Source organism: Equus przewalskii, chromosome 10 (genome assembly GCF_037783145.1).
Source record: "Equus przewalskii isolate Varuska chromosome 10, EquPr2, whole genome shotgun sequence".
NCBI lineage: Eukaryota > Metazoa > Chordata > Mammalia > Perissodactyla > Equidae > Equus > Equus przewalskii.
Genome location: NC_091840.1, coordinates 16,686,298 through 16,706,229, shown reverse-complemented (window position 1 = coordinate 16,706,229; position 19,932 = coordinate 16,686,298). Strand labels below are relative to the sequence as shown.

The window sequence follows — 19,932 nt, the reverse complement described above, 5'->3', positions numbered from 1 at the left end:
GTCACCTCTCACTAACATCCTACTCCACAGAACCTGCTCCAAAACAAAAGTGAAGGTGTTTGTGGCAATGTTCACATGCCACAACACAAGACCTTATTCCTTCATCCCACAGTACTGCCCAGCTCTGAAATTGCAAAGCTGACCTCAAACTATCTAAGGGCCCCACTAAGGGCCTAGGACAGCAAAGAAAGCTCAGCTTCTCTTACCCTAGGCTAGAGAATCCCAGAGGAATAAGATTTCCAGGGATGATTTTGCGTGGGCTCGGAAATCTACTTTGGAGTATAAGACACTCCCATTCATGCTGGAAGTACCAGGGACCAAGAGGTCCTTTGGGTCTGGGATGAGGTACAGAAAGTTCAGACCTCCCAAAGTGGCCTTTGGACTGGAGCAGAGCCAGAATTACACTTGAGAATAGAGGCTGAGGAAACATTCTCACACCCAAATGTGTTTGTTTATTCCAGAAAATATAACTAAAAATAAGTTTCCTCAATCTATTTTTACCATTATATTATAGAAATTAAACATTGCTATTATCAATCTTTTCAAGTTGTACTCTTTCAGTGCATTCTGCTATTCCTTTCACAGGACTTAAAAATATAGAATACCACCAACGCTGTAGAAATATCCTTCTGTTCCTCCATAGGTAATCTCTTTACACTATCCTACATCTCTGTCAGATGTGGAACAGAGATGCACAAAATTCTTCTCTTCATTCCAATTCAAATGTGTTTGTTAAATGCCTGCTGTTGGTACACAAATCTGGCACACTGCTTAACCTCTCAGCCTGTTTCCTCATCTATAAAATGGGGATAATAATAATAATAATACCTCTCTATAGGGCAATCATGGGGATGATATGTGATGATATGGGTGAAGTGCTTAGCACATCATAAGAGCTTAATAAATGTTGGCTATTATTATAATGTGGAAGTAATTAGAATGAGCATAGAATATACATATTATCTATTTTATTCCTCACCTCCTTAATGGGTATATACTATTATCTCCATTTTACAGATGAAGAAACCTGATTCCTAAGTGTTTAATACATAGCATTTGCATTTAAGGAGCTTAAAATACAAATGGATAGAAAAGCCATAAATATGTAGATAACTAAATAAATATGAAGAAGTGAAATAATACAACATATATTACATAATTAATAGTCAAATGAGTGGCAAAGATCATTCGTTTAGTTTTCTAAGAAAGTAGGTCCTTATCTGAATATTGGTAGAATTTGATAGGTATTCTTAGAGTTGATTATATCATTTTTTGAGATTTTTACCAAGTGTAAAGTTCTGAGCAAGCACTTTACATAGATTAGCTTTTCCCTGGACTGTTGTCTTCTAACTGTTCTTCCTGCTTGCACCTTCTGACTTCCCTCCCCTGCCTTGCCCGCCCCACAGTCTACTCTCAATACTCTCTCTGCCTAGCTGATCCCTTGACTCCTACAACACCAAATAATCCTTTGAAAATGTTATCAGAGCATGTCACTCCTCTGCTCAAAACTTTCAAAATCCATTTCCCTCAGAATATAAGCCAGTGTTTACACGACTCTGGCCCTCTATGTGATCTGAACTCACCTTTGACCTCTCTGACTTCATCTGCTTTTACACTGCTGGAGCCATGCTGGCCTCCTGGCTGTTCCTCAAATCACCAGACATGGTCCCACCTCAGGACCTTTGTACTTGCTGTTCCCTCTATCTGGAATGCTCTTCGCCCTGATAGCCATATGACTCACTATCTCACCACCTTCGGGTCTGTGTTCGAATGTCATCTTCTTAGCACGGCCTTCTCTGACCGCCCTATTCAAAACTGCAATCCTCCTGCCACTCTGTCTCCCCTTCTCTGCTTTATTTGTCTTCATATTATTTATCACCTTCTAACATACTATATAATTTACTAGTTTATTTTGTTTGTTATCTGTTTTCTCATGCTAGACTGTAAGCTCCATGGGAGCAGGGATTATTGTTTGTCTGTTTTATTCACTGTTACATCCCCAGTGTCTAGAAAAATGCCTGGCATACCAGGCATTCAGTAAATATTTGATGAATGATCTAATTTAATCCACGCTGTGAGGTAGGTTCCAATACCCCATTTCCAGGCAAGGAGAATGAGGCCTAGAGAAGTTCAAGCTGTATATCCAGCCAAGATCCCCCTCTCGAGTTCCCATTTGCCTGCTAGACAGTCCCATAGGTACCTCAAACCCAAAATGTCAGAAGCTAGCTCATCTCCTCCCTCCTAGCCCCGCTTCTACTAGTTCTTCCACTTGGGTTACAAATCCCAGTGCATAGCTCCACTGTCTCGCTGTGTTTATCCAATTGCCTGAGCTGAAGGCCCAACATCCTCAGCTGCTGCTGCTCTCTCACTCCCCACATACAACAAATCACAAAATCCCGTCTATTTTAACTCCTAAACATGCCTCAAATCCATACACTTCTCTCTGTCCCCACAGAAACCATCCTAGTGTAGGTCACTATCTTCTTACACTTGGACTTACTGCAGTATCTCCCTACTTGTCTCTCTGCCCCCATTCTTGCCCTCTCTACCTATTTTCCACATTGCAACCAGAATAATCCAACATTCAGTTAGAAAATATTTATTGAGTGCCTTCAGTACCAAGCACAAATCTAATCCTATCATTTACCTGCTAAAACCCCTACAATGGCCTCTCATGTCCCTCTGAAAAAGTTCCAACCTAACATGATATTTTCGAAGTCCTTCATGATATGTCATTTATTTTGCTTGACCCTCCAGTCTCATCTCTTGTAACTTCCCCAGTCACATCCTATACTAAATTTGGTTCAGGTCCTCAAATACTCCATGCTCCCTAACCTCCAAGTATTTGCCTAAACATTCTCTCCCCTCTTGTATCAGTTTCCTAGGGCTGCCGTAAAAAATTACCACAAAGTTCATGGCTTAAAACAACAGAAATCATGGGGCTGGTCCCGTGGCCTAGTGGTTAAGTTTGCGTGCTCTGCTTCAGCAGCCCAGGGTTTCACCAGTTCAAATCCTGGGTGTGAAGATGGCACCACTCATCAGGCCACACTGAGGAGGCATCCCACATGCCACAACTAGGACTCACAACTAAGAATATACAACTATGTACTGGGGGGCTTTGGGGAGAAAAAGCAGAAAAAAAAAAACAGAAATTGTTTTCTCACAGTTCTGGAGGCCAGAAGTCCAAAAGAAAGGTATCAGTAGGGCCACACTCCCTCCTAAACCTTAGGAAAGAATCCTTCCTTGCATCTTCCAACTTCTGGTGGCTCCTGGCATTGCTTGACTTGTGGCAGCATAACTCCTGTCTCCGCCTCTATTTTCACATGGCCTTCTTCCCTATGTGTCTCAAAGCTCCCTCTCCTTTCTCTTATAAGGACACCAGTCACTGGTCTTAAGGCACACCCTAAACCCAGCATGATCTCATCTCAAGAGCCTTAATTTCATTACATCTGCAAAGACCCTATTTCCCAATAAGGCCACATTCAGAGGTACAGGGGTTTGGACTTGGACATATCTTTTGGGAAACACAGTTCAATCCACTATACCTATCTATGCTAAGCTGACTCCTTCTTATCCTTCAGCTTCCAATTAGGAGTCACTCCTTCTAAGAGGCCTTCTCTGACTCCTATGTCTGGATCAGGTTCCCCTCCCAAATGCTTCTCTTTCCTTATCATACAGCACTTTGCACTTTTGAAATTACATGTTTAATTGGCAGTCTTTTCCATTAGATTGCGAGCTCTGGAAGGACAGGGACCATGTCAGGTTTATTCATCATTATTTTCCCAGCACCTAGCACAAAGGATGGAACACATAGGCACTCAATATTCATTAAATTTAATTGACCTTCCCAAGGTCATACAGCTATTAATTATCTATTCGGTAGTCCAACAAGAGAATGTTGTGAAAAAAAAGATTTAGAAAACAGACTGCATTTGATATTTACAGAACAGTGAGCAGGTAATTTGGCTAGAACATGAGGTTTGTGAAGAGAAACAGTAGGAGATAAAGTTGGAAATGTGAACTGGATCCAGATTATAGAAAATCTACTCTGAGCGGTGGGGAGCCATTGAAAGTCTTGGAGGAGGGGAGCAGTGGGGAAGAAAGAATTCGATAAAGGGATGAAGTAAGTTTAATGTGGAAGTGGTATGTAGAAAAGTCTGTTATAAAGACAGACTGATGACCAAGGGACAAGTGAGGATATGAAAGAAATAGCTCTGGCAACAGGGGAAAAGTCCTGGAAAGGAGAGGAAGCAAAGGGAATGGAAGCAAAGGAAGGCCACAAAACCTAAGATTTGAGGTTTTAAAGTGAAGCAGAAAAGGGTGAGTCAAGATTAACAGCAGCATTTCAGTCTGAATGACTAGGAACTAACAAATAGTTAGTATGATGTTAGAGTAGGGGGATGGAAAGGGAAGATTTTAGACAGGCAATATTTGAACTGAGAGTAGGGCAGCTAAGTGGAAATGTCCCACAATAAGTTTGAAACGTAGAAGTAAAACATAAAAGAAAGATTGGGGTGAAGATATAGACTTAGAAACTGTTAATATGGAGGAAATAACAAGCCATGAATCTCAATAAAATGAAGAAAGAGGAGAGAGAGAGAAAAATGAGCAGAGGACTGAAGACAGAATCATAAGGAATGCTCATATTTATGGAATGGGAGGAAAAAGGAGTCAGCAAAGGAAATATTAGTAGTCAAGAAGAGAACCAGGATAGTGTGGAATTGGAAAGCCAGGGCCAAAGAGAAATTCAAAAAGGGATAGACTTTCCACCAGTATTAAATGCTAAAGTGTGTCCAGGTAAAATGAGGACTAAATGGACAGAATAAGATTTAGTAGTTAAGAAATCTTATGTCACCTTCTTTCCAAAAGGATGATGGGAGGAAAGCCAAATTTTAGAGGATTAAAAAATAGCTGTCAGGTTAAACATATTAGAATAAATGCATTTTTTTACCTCTTTTTCCTTCTGAAATTGCACTAAAATAATAGTAAAAGTATTTTAGAGGGCATAAGCCCACAGAAGCAAGGAGAACAGCTGACAAGAGATATCAACATAATTTTGGAAGGTGGAAAGGAAATGGATGACTGTTTACTGGCTAGTGAGATCCGAAGAGGCTGAAACTCAAGTACCTGCAGTAGAGAAGGTCAAGAAGCAAGCCAATTCTCACTGCAGAACCCTTGGAAGGCTCAGGAGCTGAACACCAGGAACCTTTGTGGGGAGAGGGGGCTGGGGGTTGAGCAAGGGAGCCCAAAACAGAAAAACTAGTTAACTAGTTAGATCCCTCTCCCTAACCCCACACAACCAAGTGACTGCCCTGGCAGTTAACTCTCTGAAGAGGTTGTACCAGGAAGATTGTTTGGACTCATGGATATCAGACATAACTGAGATGAAGGTATCATCGTGAAAGCAAGGTATTACATGGAAGTCCACTTACTGACTGGCGAGACCCCTACCAGCCACCTTCCCCTTCCCGAGGTCTCAATGTGTTGACAGCTAGAATTATGGCACTCAGGTACACTATCAGAGGATCCCTCCCCAGGAAAATTGATGAAAAGAGAAAAAACCCACAGATACTCACAATTCAAAGGTCTCTCGAGGGCCCAGCCTGGTGGTGCAGTGGTTAAGTTCGCATGTTTCACTTCTCAGTGGCCGAGGGTTCGCCAGTTCGGATCCCGGGTGCGGACATGGCACCGCTTGGCAAGCCATGCTGTGGTAGGCGTCCCACATAGAAAGTAGAGGAAGATGGGCACAGATGTTAGCTCAGGGCCAGGCTTCCTCAGCAAAAAGAGGAGGATTGGCAGCAGTTAGCTCAGGGCTAATCTTCCTCAATAAATAAATAAATAAAAAGTTTCTTGATGAAACAAGGCTCCAACCAATTACCTGACAGTGAAGTTGCCACTCAGTAAGACCCACCACACCAAACAGCTTCCAATTGACCTTATTAAAGAGTGCTTACTCTCACTTTTAAATATAGATATCCAAAGATCCAGAGATGTTTAAGGAAAACTTGTGTTATTAAAGAAAAATTAAAACAGGAGGGAAGGAAGCTAGGAAGGGAGGCAGGGAAGGCAGCAGTTAGGTATAAATATGACCTGGTATATCAATAGAATACTACTCAGCCATAAAAAAGACAAAATCATCCCATTTGCAACAACGTGGATGGACCTGGAGGGAATTATGCTAAACGAAATAAGCCAGACTGAGAAAGACAAACACCACATGATTTCACTCATATGTGGAATGTGAACAAACACATGGACAAAGAAAACAGTTCAGTGGTATCCGATCTGTCACCAATATTGAAAGCATGCGTGTTTGTAAATTGGATGTTTATACCTTTGTGGATGTTTGTACTGTGAATTAGAGCCCCTTATCATACATAGCCTGCTGTACTTATTCTTAAGGATTATAACCTAAAATGCATAGTAATATTTCTCCTAAATCTGTTCACACACATGTGCATGCACACACACACACACACAGAATTGCAATCAATAGCGATTTACTGTGGATAGTAAGATTACTGGTAATATTTTCTTCTTTATACTTTTCTATATTTTCCAAGTTCTCTACAATGAGAGTGTCTTTTAATTTTTAAAAAGTTACATTTTAACACCCAACACAAAGTAATATAATAGTAGGCATGATTCATGTTTGTATTCCAGCTGGTACCACTCAAGAGTTCGTCAAGGATCATAATCGAGAGGTATTTTTCTAGACAACACTGGGAGGTCATGGGCAGGAGGAAGGAAGCCAAAGCCCAGGGACGACATATATAAAAATAGTCAAATAGCCTTGGAAAGTATCGGTAGATAGTCTGTAAATGTCATAGGAACAGGCACTCAATAAATAATATTGAATGAATATGCAAACTAAATTTAAAATAAATTTATTCAGCATATATCACTTGCAACTTGATCTTGTTTTCCTTTTTGTCCAACACTCATTTCTGGATTACTTTTTTTTTTAGCTATTTCCGAAGAAAATTCCAGGAGACCACCTCAGGAATATTATGGAGTCCCTATGCTATGGGTTATGGAAAAAGGAGACTTAAGCCAGACATATGCACACCTCCAAGCTCAAGCACGGCTGCCTTTGCTAGTGCTGCCCGGATCGCAATAATGAAAGAAAAGGATTTACTTAAATTTCTGGAAGAGCTCAAGAGTAAGAGCCATTTGTCTTCTCCCCACTGTCGTAAAGGATTTATTTGTATATCACTGGTCATAAATAAATACCAGAGGCCAAGTGCTATAAGAGCAGGACCACAGCCTATGCTGAGTGACTTGTCTCTGTCACTTAGATATCATTTGAAAGCAAATGTACATCTTACCTGAATCGTCAGACACCTGGATAAAGCCGAGAGTCTGTAGATTGGTGGGGGGTGGGAGCAGGAGAGTGAAGAAGGAGGATTGTGGCCAATGAAGAGAAGAATAGACAAAGAGCAAAACAGGCACCAGATATATGTATTTTATGTGAATTTCTTCATATATTATTTTTGATACCATTTTTTTATCTTTTTAGGATGCAATCCTCCTTCAGATAGCCCATATTCAAAAATACCCATCTTTCCATTGTTTCCTAATGTGGATGGGGTGGTAATGGGAAAGCCATTCAGAGACCTACAGAAATTAGAAATGCTAAGGAGAAAGGAGCCTCTGAATTTCTTTGAGAACTATTTTTTCCATAAAAGAGACTGGAAAACACAGGTGAGATTTAGATTATGTCACATCACTTAATACTTGGGTTTTTAAGTTCTAACTTAACTAGTAACATGCTTTTTGATGACAAATATTTTTAGTCATTATAGGGGCTGGCCCAGTGGCATAGTGGTTAAGTTCGCACGCTACACTTCCATGGCCCAGGGTTCATGGGTTCAGATCCCAGGCACAGACCTATGTACTGCTTGTCAAGCCATGCTGTGGCAGTGTCCCACATACAAAACAGAGGAAGACTGCCACTGATGTTAGCTCAGGGCCAATCTTCCTCACCAAAAATATATATATATATATATTAAAGAAGTATTTTCAATCATTATATTTCAAATCAGATTCCATAGCCATCTTTCTAAATTTAAGCCCAGGTATAAATATTTCATTTAATTTCAACAAACAGTTAAACTTACTGAAAAATACAATCCTAGGGGGCTGGCCCCGTGGCCGAGTGGTTAAGTTCGCGCGCTCCGCTGCAGGCGGCCCAGTGTTTCGTTGGTTCGAATCCTGGGCGCGGACATGGCACGGCTCATCAAACCACGTTGAGGCAGCATCCCACATGCCACAACTAGAAGGACCCACAACTAAGAATATACAACTATGTACCAGGGGGCTTTGGGGAGAAAATGGAAAAAAATTAAAAAATCTTTAAAAAAAAAAAAAAATACAATCCTAGGCTTGGGAGTGGGGGTGGGGGTGGGGAATAAAAGAATCATGATAAAAAGGCTCTCAGGTCCCACTTCCAACCACTCTCCCATTAACACAGAGACCAAAAGCTACATTTTAGACTCCTTCAACTGGCTCCAGATTGCAGCTGGGCCAGACAGCATTGGGTGAGAGGATCAGGTCCACAACCCAATGGAGCAACGCAGTGATGGAGGAGCCATCCTGCCCTTGGATCAAGCGCCATTTATAGTTCCAGCTGCACCTTCTGGCCCTTCTTCAAGTTCTGTTGCCTCTAATCTATTTGCCCCTTCCCAAGATACACTTTGTCATCATGAGTTTTAAGGTCTCAGGCAAGTATGCCCTAGTTTCTGGATATTCTCTCAGGAAGCTCTGGCCTTATCCCAGGTTTGTCACAGGCCTCCCAGCCTGAGCAACAGGATCAAGATTTGACTGGAGACCAGCCCACCCTGTGGGGTATCTCTGGGTTCCAGAGGGCCACATGTTGTTCACATCACTATGAAACCCCTAGAAGGCCCCCCCAGGCATAGGGTTTAAGAGTCCAGAGGCTGGAGGAGGGAGAAAAAATGAGGAGTTGCTAATTAATGGGCATAAAGTCTCAATTGTGCAAGATGAATAAGTTCTAGAGATCTGCCATACAACATCGCGCCTAGAGTTAACCATACTGGATTGCACACTAAAAAATGTGTTGAGGTAAACCTCTTAACTAAAAACTTTGTTAAAAATCTAGTTGATTTAAGAGGGTAAGTCATGTTAAGTGATCTTATCACAATGAAGTAAATTTTTTTAAGAAAAAAGACTCCCAGAGAAGTATCACAGTCACAAATGACCTCAAGTTCAGACTTTGTCTTTATCTCTCCAGATGAAGTCACGCCACAGGCAAATATCACTGACAAGATGGAAATAAGAGGACATTTATTCCCCTTTAAACTTATTTTCCAACACTGAACCCTCCATCTGTGATGCTTATCTGTTTATTGTCAATCTCTCCAACTAGAACATATGGTTCATGTAGGCAAGGACTTTATTTCTTTCACTGAGGTATCCCTATCATCTAGAACAGAGCCTGGCCCAGAGAAGACTCAGTATTTTTTGGATTAAACTATAATACAAATTCTTTATGTATTGAGAGCACGCTGGATTGTCTATAATCATCTCAGCAGAGATAGTGTCGCTAGCTTCCTAAATGGTCCCCTTTGCTTCTACCTTTGTCCCCTCAACACAGCAACCAAAGTGGTTCTGTTAAAATCAGCTCAAAACTCTCCAATGGCTTTCGTATCACTCAGAGTAAAAGCCAAAATCTTTACAATAACTTACAAGGTCCTACACAATCTAAACCTGAATCTTCCAATAACGGTAGCCACAGTGGCTATTTAAATTTAAATTAAATAAAAGTACAAATTCAGTTCCTTGGTCGCACTACCCACATTTCAAATGCTCAATAACCATATATGGCTAATGGTTACCATATTGGACAACACAGAAATATAAAATTTTCTATCTTGCAGAATTTCTAACTTGCAGAAATTTCTATTGGACATCACAGATCTAGATCCTCATTGCCTACCTAACAATTTCATCTTCCACTGCTTACTGTCCAGTGCATTCCACTCCATCTACACGACCTCTTTACTATTCTTCTTACATAGCAGACATGCTCTCATCTAATGGTCTTGAGCTTTGCTCTTCTCTCTGCTCAAATGCTGTTCCTCATCTGCTTAGCTGTCTCCCTCACCTCTTTCAGGTCTTGATTCAAATTTCAGGAATCCCTCTCTAACCACCCTATTTAAAATCACAATAACTAGGGGCCAGCCCGGTGGTGTAGTGGTTAAGTTGACACACTCTGCTTCAGCAGCCTGGGGTTTGCAGGCCCAGATCCCGGGCACGGAACTTCACACGGCTCATCAAGCCATGCTGTGGCAGCATCCCATATACAAACTAGAGGAAGATTGGCATAGATGTCAGCTCAGGGCCAGTCTTCCTCAGCAAAAAGAGGAGGATTGGCAGCAGTTAGCTCGGGGCTAATCTTCCTAAAAGAAAAAAGAATGTTTGACATCATAAAGATATTATTCTTTCTTATTTGATCTATAACTTTAATGTGACTTTTAAAATTTACTCAAAGGATTTTTATAACTAAACAATCTGGTTCATACAAAAAAATTAAATAACCAAGAACAGTCAGAATAATCTGAAAGAAAAATTTAATGAAGACAGGGACTAACCTTACTAAATATTACGGCATATTTAAAAGTCTCAATAATTAAAATAGTGTGTGGTAAGGGAAGTTGATAGATCCAAAGAACAAAATAGAAAGTGCAAAAATAGATAAAGATATAGAGAGAGGATTTTTTGTTTTGTTTTTTGTTTTTTGAGGAAGATTAGCCCTGAGCTAACTGCTGCCAATCCTCCTCTTTTTGCTGAGGAAGCCTGGCCCTGAGCTAACATCTGTGCCCATCTTCCTCTACTTTATATGTGGGACGCCTACCACAGCATGGCTTGTCAAGCGGTGCCATGTCCACACCGGGGATACAAACTGGCAAATCCCAGGCCGCCGAAGCAGAATGTGCGCACTAAACCGCTGCGCCACCAAGCCGGCCCGCAAGTTTTAATTTAAGAGAAATGTGACATTTCAACACTACAGGAAAAAGATAGATTATTCATTAAATAGTGTACTGGGTAGCCATCTGAGAAAAAAATGAGGTTCATAACTCATACCTTACACAAATTCCAAATGGAGCAAAGATATAAATGTAAAAGGAAAAAATGGAGAGAAGAAGAGAAAAAAAGAAATCTTAAAATACTGAAATAAATTCTGGGAAGGGCTTCATAACTATGACACAAAAGTATTTTTTTTAATAGATTAATTCATAGGGCCAGCCCAGTGATGTAGTGGTTAAGTTTGGCGCACTTTGGTTCAGGGGTCCAGGGTTCGCAGGTTTGGATCCTGGGCACAGACCTACACCACTCATCCAGCCATGCTGTGGCAGCGACCCACATACACAATAGAGGAAGACTGGCACAGATGTTAGCTCAGGGCTAATCTTCCTCAAGCACAAAAAGCAAAAGAAGAAGATTGGTAATATATGTTAGCTCAGGACAAATCTTCCTCAGCCAAAAAAAAAGAAAGAAAGAAAGAAAAAGATTAATTCAACTACTTCAAGGTCAAAAGTCTCTGTATAATCAAATGTGAAATTTGCAATTCATAACACAAAGAGTTAATGTCTCTAATACATCAAAGAGCTTCAAATTGATTAGGAAAAAAAACAACCTGTATAAAAATGAGCAAAGGATATGAACAGACAGTTCTCAGAAACACGAAAAGATATTCAATCTCACTGTTCATAAAAGATCCAAATTAAAACTACCCTGAGATACTATCTTTCCATATTAGATTGACCAAGATCAAAAACTGGAAGACACACGGGGCACTCATAAATTGCAGATAGGAGTTTAAATTGGTTTAACCTCTACAGAGGAAATTTGGCAATATCTACCAAAATGAGAGACCTTTTTAGTGTTGGTGAGGTACAATTTCTCTTCTACCCTCCTAGGGTCCTTGGCTGGACCTGAGAATTAACACAAGACAGATAAACAGGAGAAAAGCATACACATTTTTATTAAATGTTATATGTACAAGGGAGTCCCCACAAGAGAATGAAGACCCAAAGAAGCAGTTAGAGTTGAACACTTACAGACTGAATTGGACAAAGAGTAGTAAATTGTGAAAATGTGTCCAGGCAAAGGGGCTTGGGCTGGGATAGTTAACTGAGTGGGGAAGTGAGTAGGAAGATAAGGGGTTAGTTTAACATGGTTTGTTTGTACAGATTTCTCTCTGCCTTGACTCTCTGTCCCTAGTGATATGAATGTGACTTGCCTCCTGGTGCAAGGGGGACATCCTCCATATAAGGGTTTTATCTCCTGCATTCAGGAAGGAAAAGGAGAGATCAGAGTGCCCATCTTACACCTGCTGTTTTTCAAGTGCCTTTAGCTCAAAATAACTCTTCTGCCAAAGTGGCAAATTTAGGGTGCATATTTTGCCACCTTCCTAACCTAGCAATTCCACTCCTGGTATACTATCAGGGATACACAGATATCCTTGCACATATCCCAAATGCCACCCATACAAGGTAATTCATTACAGGGTCATTTCTCCTAGCAAAAGATTGGGTGGCGGGGGGGGGACGACTAAATAACCATTAATAGGACTAGTTAAATTATGCTTCATACAATGAAATATTCTACAGTCACTTTAATGACTTAAGAAACTCTTAGCGTGATGATGTGAAAGATTTCCAAGTGGAAAAAGGAAGATACAAAACGGCACGTACAGTACACTATTATTTGTGTAAAAAGAAGGAAAAATAAGTATGAAATACGTATTTTTTTTCTTGTAAAATGTCCTGGAAGGAAACCCAAGAAAATAATAACACTAGTTGCCTATAGAAAGGGAAACTAGGCGGTGGGAGACAAAAGCAGCAGAGAGATTGCAGTGTATACTCATCATACTTTTTGAATTTTGAAACATGTGCATGGCACTATACCAGGTGCCCCAAAACAACTAAGTGGTTTAGCAATAAACATATATATAAATCATATATAAACTCTTCCATAATACAATATACTTCTGTTTATTATGTCTTTGTTGTGTAATTCAAACTAAAATATATTACTAATCTTCTCTTTTAAATGTGCATAAAGGCAGCAAATATAAAGCCTATCGAGCCGAACTCAGGCTATCCAACTGACATCCTTGCCATTGACCAAATCCTCAAGAAAAAGCAGAATTGGACAGTGACTGATGCAGCTGCTATTAAACAGCACGTGAGTATTCACCGTTGAATGCCTTCCCAGAAAGCATTTTCCACTTCAGTGCTTACAACCATAAAACGAAGAGTTTTTTCCTGCTCTATGTCTTTAAAATAAGACACGATCACTTATTTTTACCCATTGTAATGACGTTTCTTGCTCTGTAATCGAATGGATTCAGATGTTAATTGTTATCATTCATCCTGCTAATCACCTATGGAGCCATAGCCAGCATCGTTTCTGGGACATTCATTTGTTCCATGCTGGAAATAGCAACTAGTTAAGATAGCAAACTGGCAGTCACAGTGAGTGGTGTACTCAGGGAATCATGATGAGTGAAAGGATCTTTATTATAGCAGCTAAAAGAAGAAGAATAGTCTGAGTGTGCTCCCTAGGTGCCAGACACTGTGCCTTACAAGTGCTCTACAGGTACTAATCCATTTACTTAGCATAATAATCCTTTGAGGTAGGCACTGTTATCATTCCTTGCCACTTTACAGATATGCACAGAAAGGTTAAGCGACTTGCTCAAAGGCACACAGCTAGGAAGTAGTAGAGCCAGAATTATAAAAATGGGCAACTTGGCTCCAGAATCCACACTTTTAACCACAACTCTATGCTGCCTGTCTACTTCTGTGCCCTGACTTCTTAGCAACTTTTGTACTCCACAGAGACAGACTGGGGTGTATTTATATTATGCTACTCCCTTCTGCCTTTGACACGAATGCTTAAGCTCTCCTTGACACTTTCTACTTCCTTGGCCTTTACAATACTGCATCTTCAATTCTCCTTGTAGCTCTGGGTCCTTTCCTCTCTCTACTCTTTCCTAACTGTTCATCCTTTAAGTCTTAATATTTCCTAGTTTTCTGGTCTGGTCCTAATGCTCTTCTCTTTATATACCCTAATTAATTCATTTGTTCAGTAAATATTTATCCAGTGTTAACCAAGTTCTAGGATTAGGAGATACCTCAGAATAAAAAACACAGTTCCTACCCTCCGTGAGCTTGGAGTGAGGGTGGAAGACACGGAGAAGGAAATGAGCAGTAGTAACACATTGGGATAAATGGAACTAGAGATGGTCAGTGCTTCATGCCACAAAAATATGAAGGAGTGGGCTCCAACCTGTATCTCCTCATGGCCTACATTCACACTGGAGTAAATGGAAGCTGCTGATAGCCAAAGGCCTCCAGCTGCCTAAAGGGATAAGGACCTTGAGAAGACCAATGATTTGGCATCACTGTACCCCAGTCACAGCAGAACATTGGAGCTGTGTGCACTAAGTGAAGGGACAGCCAGGGCAGGTATTCTCGGAGCTATCTCAGTCTACCCTCCTTGTTTCAGCTGCCACCTAGATACTGATGACTCAACTGTCACTAGCCTAGACTTCTTTCTGGTACTTCTATCTTATCTCACTGACTGCCTGATGAACACTTCTACCTTGCTGTCTCTGCATATCAAACTGGGCATGTCCAAAACCAAACTCATCATCCTCTGCATCAAACTGGCTCTTCCTTGGGGATTCTGTATCTCACTGTTGATACCACCAGGTACCAGTCACTGAAACTAGAAGGCCAGGAGCCATCCTTAACTTACACTTTTTCCTTACTCGTCACATCCACCAATCACCAAATGTGGCTACTCTCATTTTCCCAAAGATTTTTGAAATTTGTCCCCTTCATTTTATTACTACTTCCTTAACTGAGGCCCTCATTAGGTCTTGCCTAGACAACAACCTCTAACCTGTTCCCCCTTCCCCACAGCTGCTCCCCTCCACCCATTCTCCACACAGCTGCTAATGATCTAACATGAAAATCCAACCATGTCACTGTCCTGCTTAAGAATGAATGCTTCCAGAGGAAGAGGGCACAGATGTTAGCCCAGGGCCAGTCTTCCTCAGCAAAAAGAGGAGGATTGGCAGCAGATGTTAGCTCAGGGCTAATCTTCCTTAAAAAAAAAAAAAAAAAAAAGAACGAATGCTTCCGTATCAACCATAGCAGGATTTTTCAACTATTTTCTCCTCCACCCAACTGAGGGATTTATCTCACCTCCATCAGAAACAGTAGCTCGCTACAGCGTGATTTTCACTGAGGAAAGGGCTCTCCCCAACCTCACTGCGATCAAGTCTAAGGGCCTGATTACAGCAAACACCTTGCCTACCTCGCCTTCGTCACTCCTTCCTTCCCACTTTAAACTTGACACTTTAGCTTACCAAAGCTCCTGTACCCCCCACCCCCAACTCTGGGATGCTTATTGCCTTTGAGCCTTTGTGTATGCTGTCCCCTCTCCCTGGAACACCTTCCCATCACACCCACTGCCTAATTTAATCAAATCCTGAGGACCTACTCAGTTCAGCTTCTTCCCTGCCCTAGGCTGGACTGAGTACCATCCCTGGCACTCCTATTCCACCCAGAGCCTATCTCCATCCCACATTTACTCTTATTTTAGTCTACTGTGTTTTTAATATTCTTACAAAATTTCTTATTATCTCATTATTCCCAAGTAAGACACTTTCATTGTCCATCAACTCCTAACTCACATGTCCTCAATATGTAAACACAGTGACTTTCAAGTAGCCTGGAAACATAACACTTGGGATATCTAGAATTGTAGCTCCCAGATCAGATATTTCAGGGTAACTACCGTAAACTTCTGCTCTCTCACTACAGGTAAAAAGAGCTACAGATACCTATAATTTAGGAACTGCCCTTGAGCACCGGAAAGAAATGCTAAACCTATGGCAGAAGATCCGAGGGGATTTGATTGGGATAGACACTAAAAATGAGTCCTTTTATGACACCTTTTCTACTTATACATGGTCCTGGAATGTTTGCCAAGAATTACTTTCCCCAAAGGACTTAAGGTTATTTGATGCCTACGTGAATAGAAATTCCTTCCACAACTCTGTATTCTCTTCCTCTTCGGATATCAGTGAATGTGACACAGAGACAGGGAGAAAAAGAAAACGGAAAAGTTTCAAAGGATTTCAACAATGAAATGTCTGCGTTTTCTAAACAGCTCGTTGGAAACTACTTTTTCATAGATATCAAAATTATTCTTGCTTTTGTCTAATACATTCTTAGCAACTGGAAATATTGTCATCTTCTGAATTCTGACCAGTAAAAACGTTTAAGTCATAACACGGTTTCCGTTTCCTAATTCTCACCAGTAAATGGATGCCGCTCTGGTATTTCCCTAACCACCAGCTGCACTCTGCTGCCCCCACCTGGCTCAGAACTGCCTGGGCCGCGGCAGGAAGGAGCACGGCAAAGCTGGCACGACCTCAGCTCAGGGCCACCCTTCCGAGCTCCTACCAGCCCTCCCAGCAAGAAGCACTGGAGATTACGTGACTGTAAGTGGCATTAGGGTTTTGATTGTGAAAGAGGCCAGGGGTAGGGAATGACAATGACCTTTCAGTGTCAGGGAATAATACCACCATCCCTCAGGAAACCTTGATTAAATGTGGGTGTTCTCAAGGCTCCTTAGCCACACATCTTCAGACCGATCTCTTAGATTTACTCTTAAAAACAGCTGATCTCATCCATTACACTGGTGGTTGTTCTTTAATGCATTTAATAAAGAAGCACATGTATAACTATATTACAAGTTTGGGAGGGGTTGTAATTTTTTATTGTGGAAAAATATACATAACATAAAATTTACTATTTTAATCATATTTAAGAGTATATTATCCACTACAGGCTTTTTTCCTTTTAGGAAAAGGAAAAACATGTTCTGTATTGATGGGGACAGTGGCTTATAACATAAAATTATAACTTTCCAGGAAAAAGCAATGAAGTTAGTGAAGGTTCCCAAAACTGTTTAATGAAATAGCCTTGAAGTAATTTTGTGTCACCTTGAATAGTCAAAACTGTCTAATATATTTGCTGTTCTTTATAATATTATGATGTCAGGAAAAAGAACTAACCTTATAAGTAAGTGACCATGTTTTCTAACCAAAAAACAAGATTAGTGGTTTGACAAGAGTTGGGTTTTTTTTGGTATGGCTGTGAGTGTAACAGGCAATTTAAGAGATGTAATTTGGATGCCAAAATATCAGAATTTCTGGAATATTTCCTTGGATCAATGGGATAACAGGATAGAATATTTTAAAGTAGATTTCTCCTGGAAAATCTAAAATGTACAGAAATACATTCTTTCTATTAAATTGTCACACTGTTGATGACGGTGTAAATTGACATCTCTCTGATGGAATACACTGCAGCAACAGGTACTCAGCTGTTCACTCACCAATTATTTATTGAGTTGCATACGGTGCTGGACCCTCTTCTCTGACCTGGACATACAACAGTGAACAGACAGACAAAATGCCCTGACCTCACAGAGCTTTGTAATGGAGCTAATTATAACCATTGACACAGCACTTCCACTTCTGGAAATTAATCCTAAAGAAATAATCATGAATGTACAAAATGATTTAGTTATATGGATGTTTATCGTGTTGATTTTTTTAATAGTAAGAAACTTAAAATAGCCTTAATGTCCAATAAATCATGATACAGCTATACAAAACAATACGAGGGTCATTAAAATGATGTTGTAAAAGAATATTTCAAACAAAAGAATGATATTCACAAGCTATTATTAAGTTAAAAGCAGACTACAACTGCTAAGAAGCACGAGAGAACTTTATGGGGTTGTCCTAAAACTTAATTATGATGGTGGTTGCACAAATAAACTGTACACTTTAAATGGGTGAATTTAATTGTATGTAAATTATACCTCAATAAAACTGTAGGAAGGGGGTGGCACAAAGCTGTTTGTTCTGAAGCTATTTTAACTTAAAAGTTATTTCTATAAATAAATTAGAGAAAAGGACTAGAAGGATATAAACCAAAGTGTTTAATGGGTTAAATTAAGGGTGGAATGGGGTATTTTCTTTTGTCTTATCTATATCTTCTAAATGTTATACAATAAACATATATTTATTTTGCAATAGTACAAAAAACCGCAAAAGCTGTTTTAAAATTATAGTTGTTAAACCAGCTTATTCAATATCTAGGGCTGCTACAAAGGCTGCCCAGGGTCTCTGAAACCTTTAGGAGAGCAAATTAGGACACCCGTATCCCTTCCCCAGCCCTTCAGCTCCAGAGTGCATGCTTACAGAGCCCAGAATTTCCACTGATTGGAACTGAAAAAAACCATGAAACAATTAACTACCCCTGTCCGAGGTTAACACCCAAGGCAATAGTCCAGACAGTTTTTAACCTTTGCATGCTTTGAACCCATGCCACCCATTGAGCCTGAAAAATTCTTGCTACTCACCAGCAGAGGGACCCCTAGCTCCTCTCACACGTAGTGCTTGCTGAACTCAACAGTTCCGTATAAAGTCTGATTCCACAGAAGACTCACAGACATATCTATTAAATATCTTCCAAAAAGTTAGTTTAAGTGCTTCAAAAATGGACAAAAATGAGTTGTACATGTCAATCAAAGATCATTGTATAAAAGTTAAGTTTAGGATACTTTACTACATTTCATGAAAAAGGGCCAAGTTGTTTGACATTTTAAATGGCTGTAACCCTTGGAACTAATATAGTAAGTAACTTCAAGTGAAGACAGAGAGAGAGCTCTCTGTAAGAAAATATGCAGTGGGGAGGACAGCCCATGGCCGAGTGGTTAAGTTCTTGCGCTCCGCTGCGGCGGCCCAGGGTTTCGCCAGTTTGGATCCTGGGCGCGGACATAGTGCCACTCGTCAGGCCATGCTGAGGCGGTGTCCACATGCCACAACTGGAAGGACCCACAACTAAAAAAATATATACAACTATGTACCAGGGGACTTTGGGGAGAAAAAGGAGGAAAAAAATCTTTAAAAAAAAAAAAAGAAAGAAAATACGCATTGGGACTGTTGACTGGGAACACTAACAACTTTTGGTGCGGGGAGAAAAAAAGCCCGTAGATGAGAGAAGATGCCAAGAATAAATATAAATCAACCACTTTATCTGCAAACAGCTGGCCTTGAGAAAGATAAAAATCCTTGTACTTGTTTTTTGGAAAGGAGCTTTTGTTCAAAATGTTTCAAAAGACCATAAGAATGGCAAAAGTATTGTGTCTTCAAATAAAGTACAAGTTCTTTACTATCTTATCTTTTTGGTTCACTCATGTATTTTTCTCTGATTAGGGTTTAGGCTTGTTCTCATTTCTTTGGTGGGAGAGGTATAGACTCATTGCTCCCCTTAGTCTTGCCTGTGAAAAGAATCTGCAGTGCAGTAAGGGTTACCGTGTGCCCAGTCTAGTGCCGCCCTAAGAACTAATTAACCCTTCCCTTCTGTTCTTCCAAATGGTAGTCATCACTCTTCGGGAAGCCTTCTCAACTAACCTCATCTTATATTGACAGCATACTTTCTCCTAGATTCTTCTGAGAATATTTATAGTAATTATCGAAATAGAAATGTAAGACTGAAAATATGTTAATAAGCTGTATTGTGTATGTATTACAATCTTGATTGTGCAAATAAACTTGAGTATAGATAATTCAAAAAGGTACATGGTTATAAAATCTTTTTAAACTTGTCCTTGGATTTAACAGATAAACCTCATGTTCTCCGAATTCATTTCATATCCTCCCCCTAGAAAAATAGTGTGTAGATAGATACATGTATATATGTGTGTGTATATATATATATTTCGTAGCTTTTCACACTGTGAAAAGCTGATTATAAAAGCTGCAAAATTGCCCTATTTCCTTAGCCTACTTGCTGCCTTCCTCAATTATTC

At 40.2% G+C, this 19,932-nt stretch overlaps 1 protein-coding gene and 1 long non-coding RNA gene across 7 annotated transcripts in view; one reads left to right on the top strand and one right to left on the bottom strand.

Moving 5' to 3' along the window:
• The window catches only part of EFCAB3 (EF-hand calcium binding domain 3), a 494,329-nt gene extending 477,995 nt beyond the window's left edge, over positions 1 to 16,334 (top strand). For all 5 annotated transcript variants that reach the window (XM_070561747.1, XM_070561748.1, XM_008526773.2 and 2 more), the window contains 4 exons: positions 6,969 to 7,162; positions 7,520 to 7,704; positions 13,090 to 13,212; positions 15,864 to 16,334. In XM_070561747.1, coding sequence (XP_070417848.1) covers positions 6,969 to 7,162; positions 7,520 to 7,704; positions 13,090 to 13,212; positions 15,864 to 16,190 — 829 coding nt within the window. In that variant the 3' untranslated portion in view covers positions 16,191 to 16,334. The remainder of the gene's footprint in view (positions 1 to 6,968; positions 7,163 to 7,519; positions 7,705 to 13,089; positions 13,213 to 15,863) is intronic.
• The window catches only part of LOC139074021 (uncharacterized), a 30,679-nt gene that overhangs the window by 10,441 nt on the left and 306 nt on the right, over positions 1 to 19,932 (bottom strand). The window contains exons 2-3 of one of the 2 annotated variants that reach the window (XR_011523309.1): positions 18,481 to 18,575; positions 5,577 to 5,705 (exon numbers count right to left, since the gene is read on the bottom strand). This is a non-coding gene — a long non-coding RNA (uncharacterized lncRNA). Of the gene's footprint in view, positions 1 to 5,576; positions 5,706 to 18,480; positions 19,111 to 19,932 lie in introns of those variants that run through there. The other variant, XR_011523308.1, reaches the window with a different exon arrangement.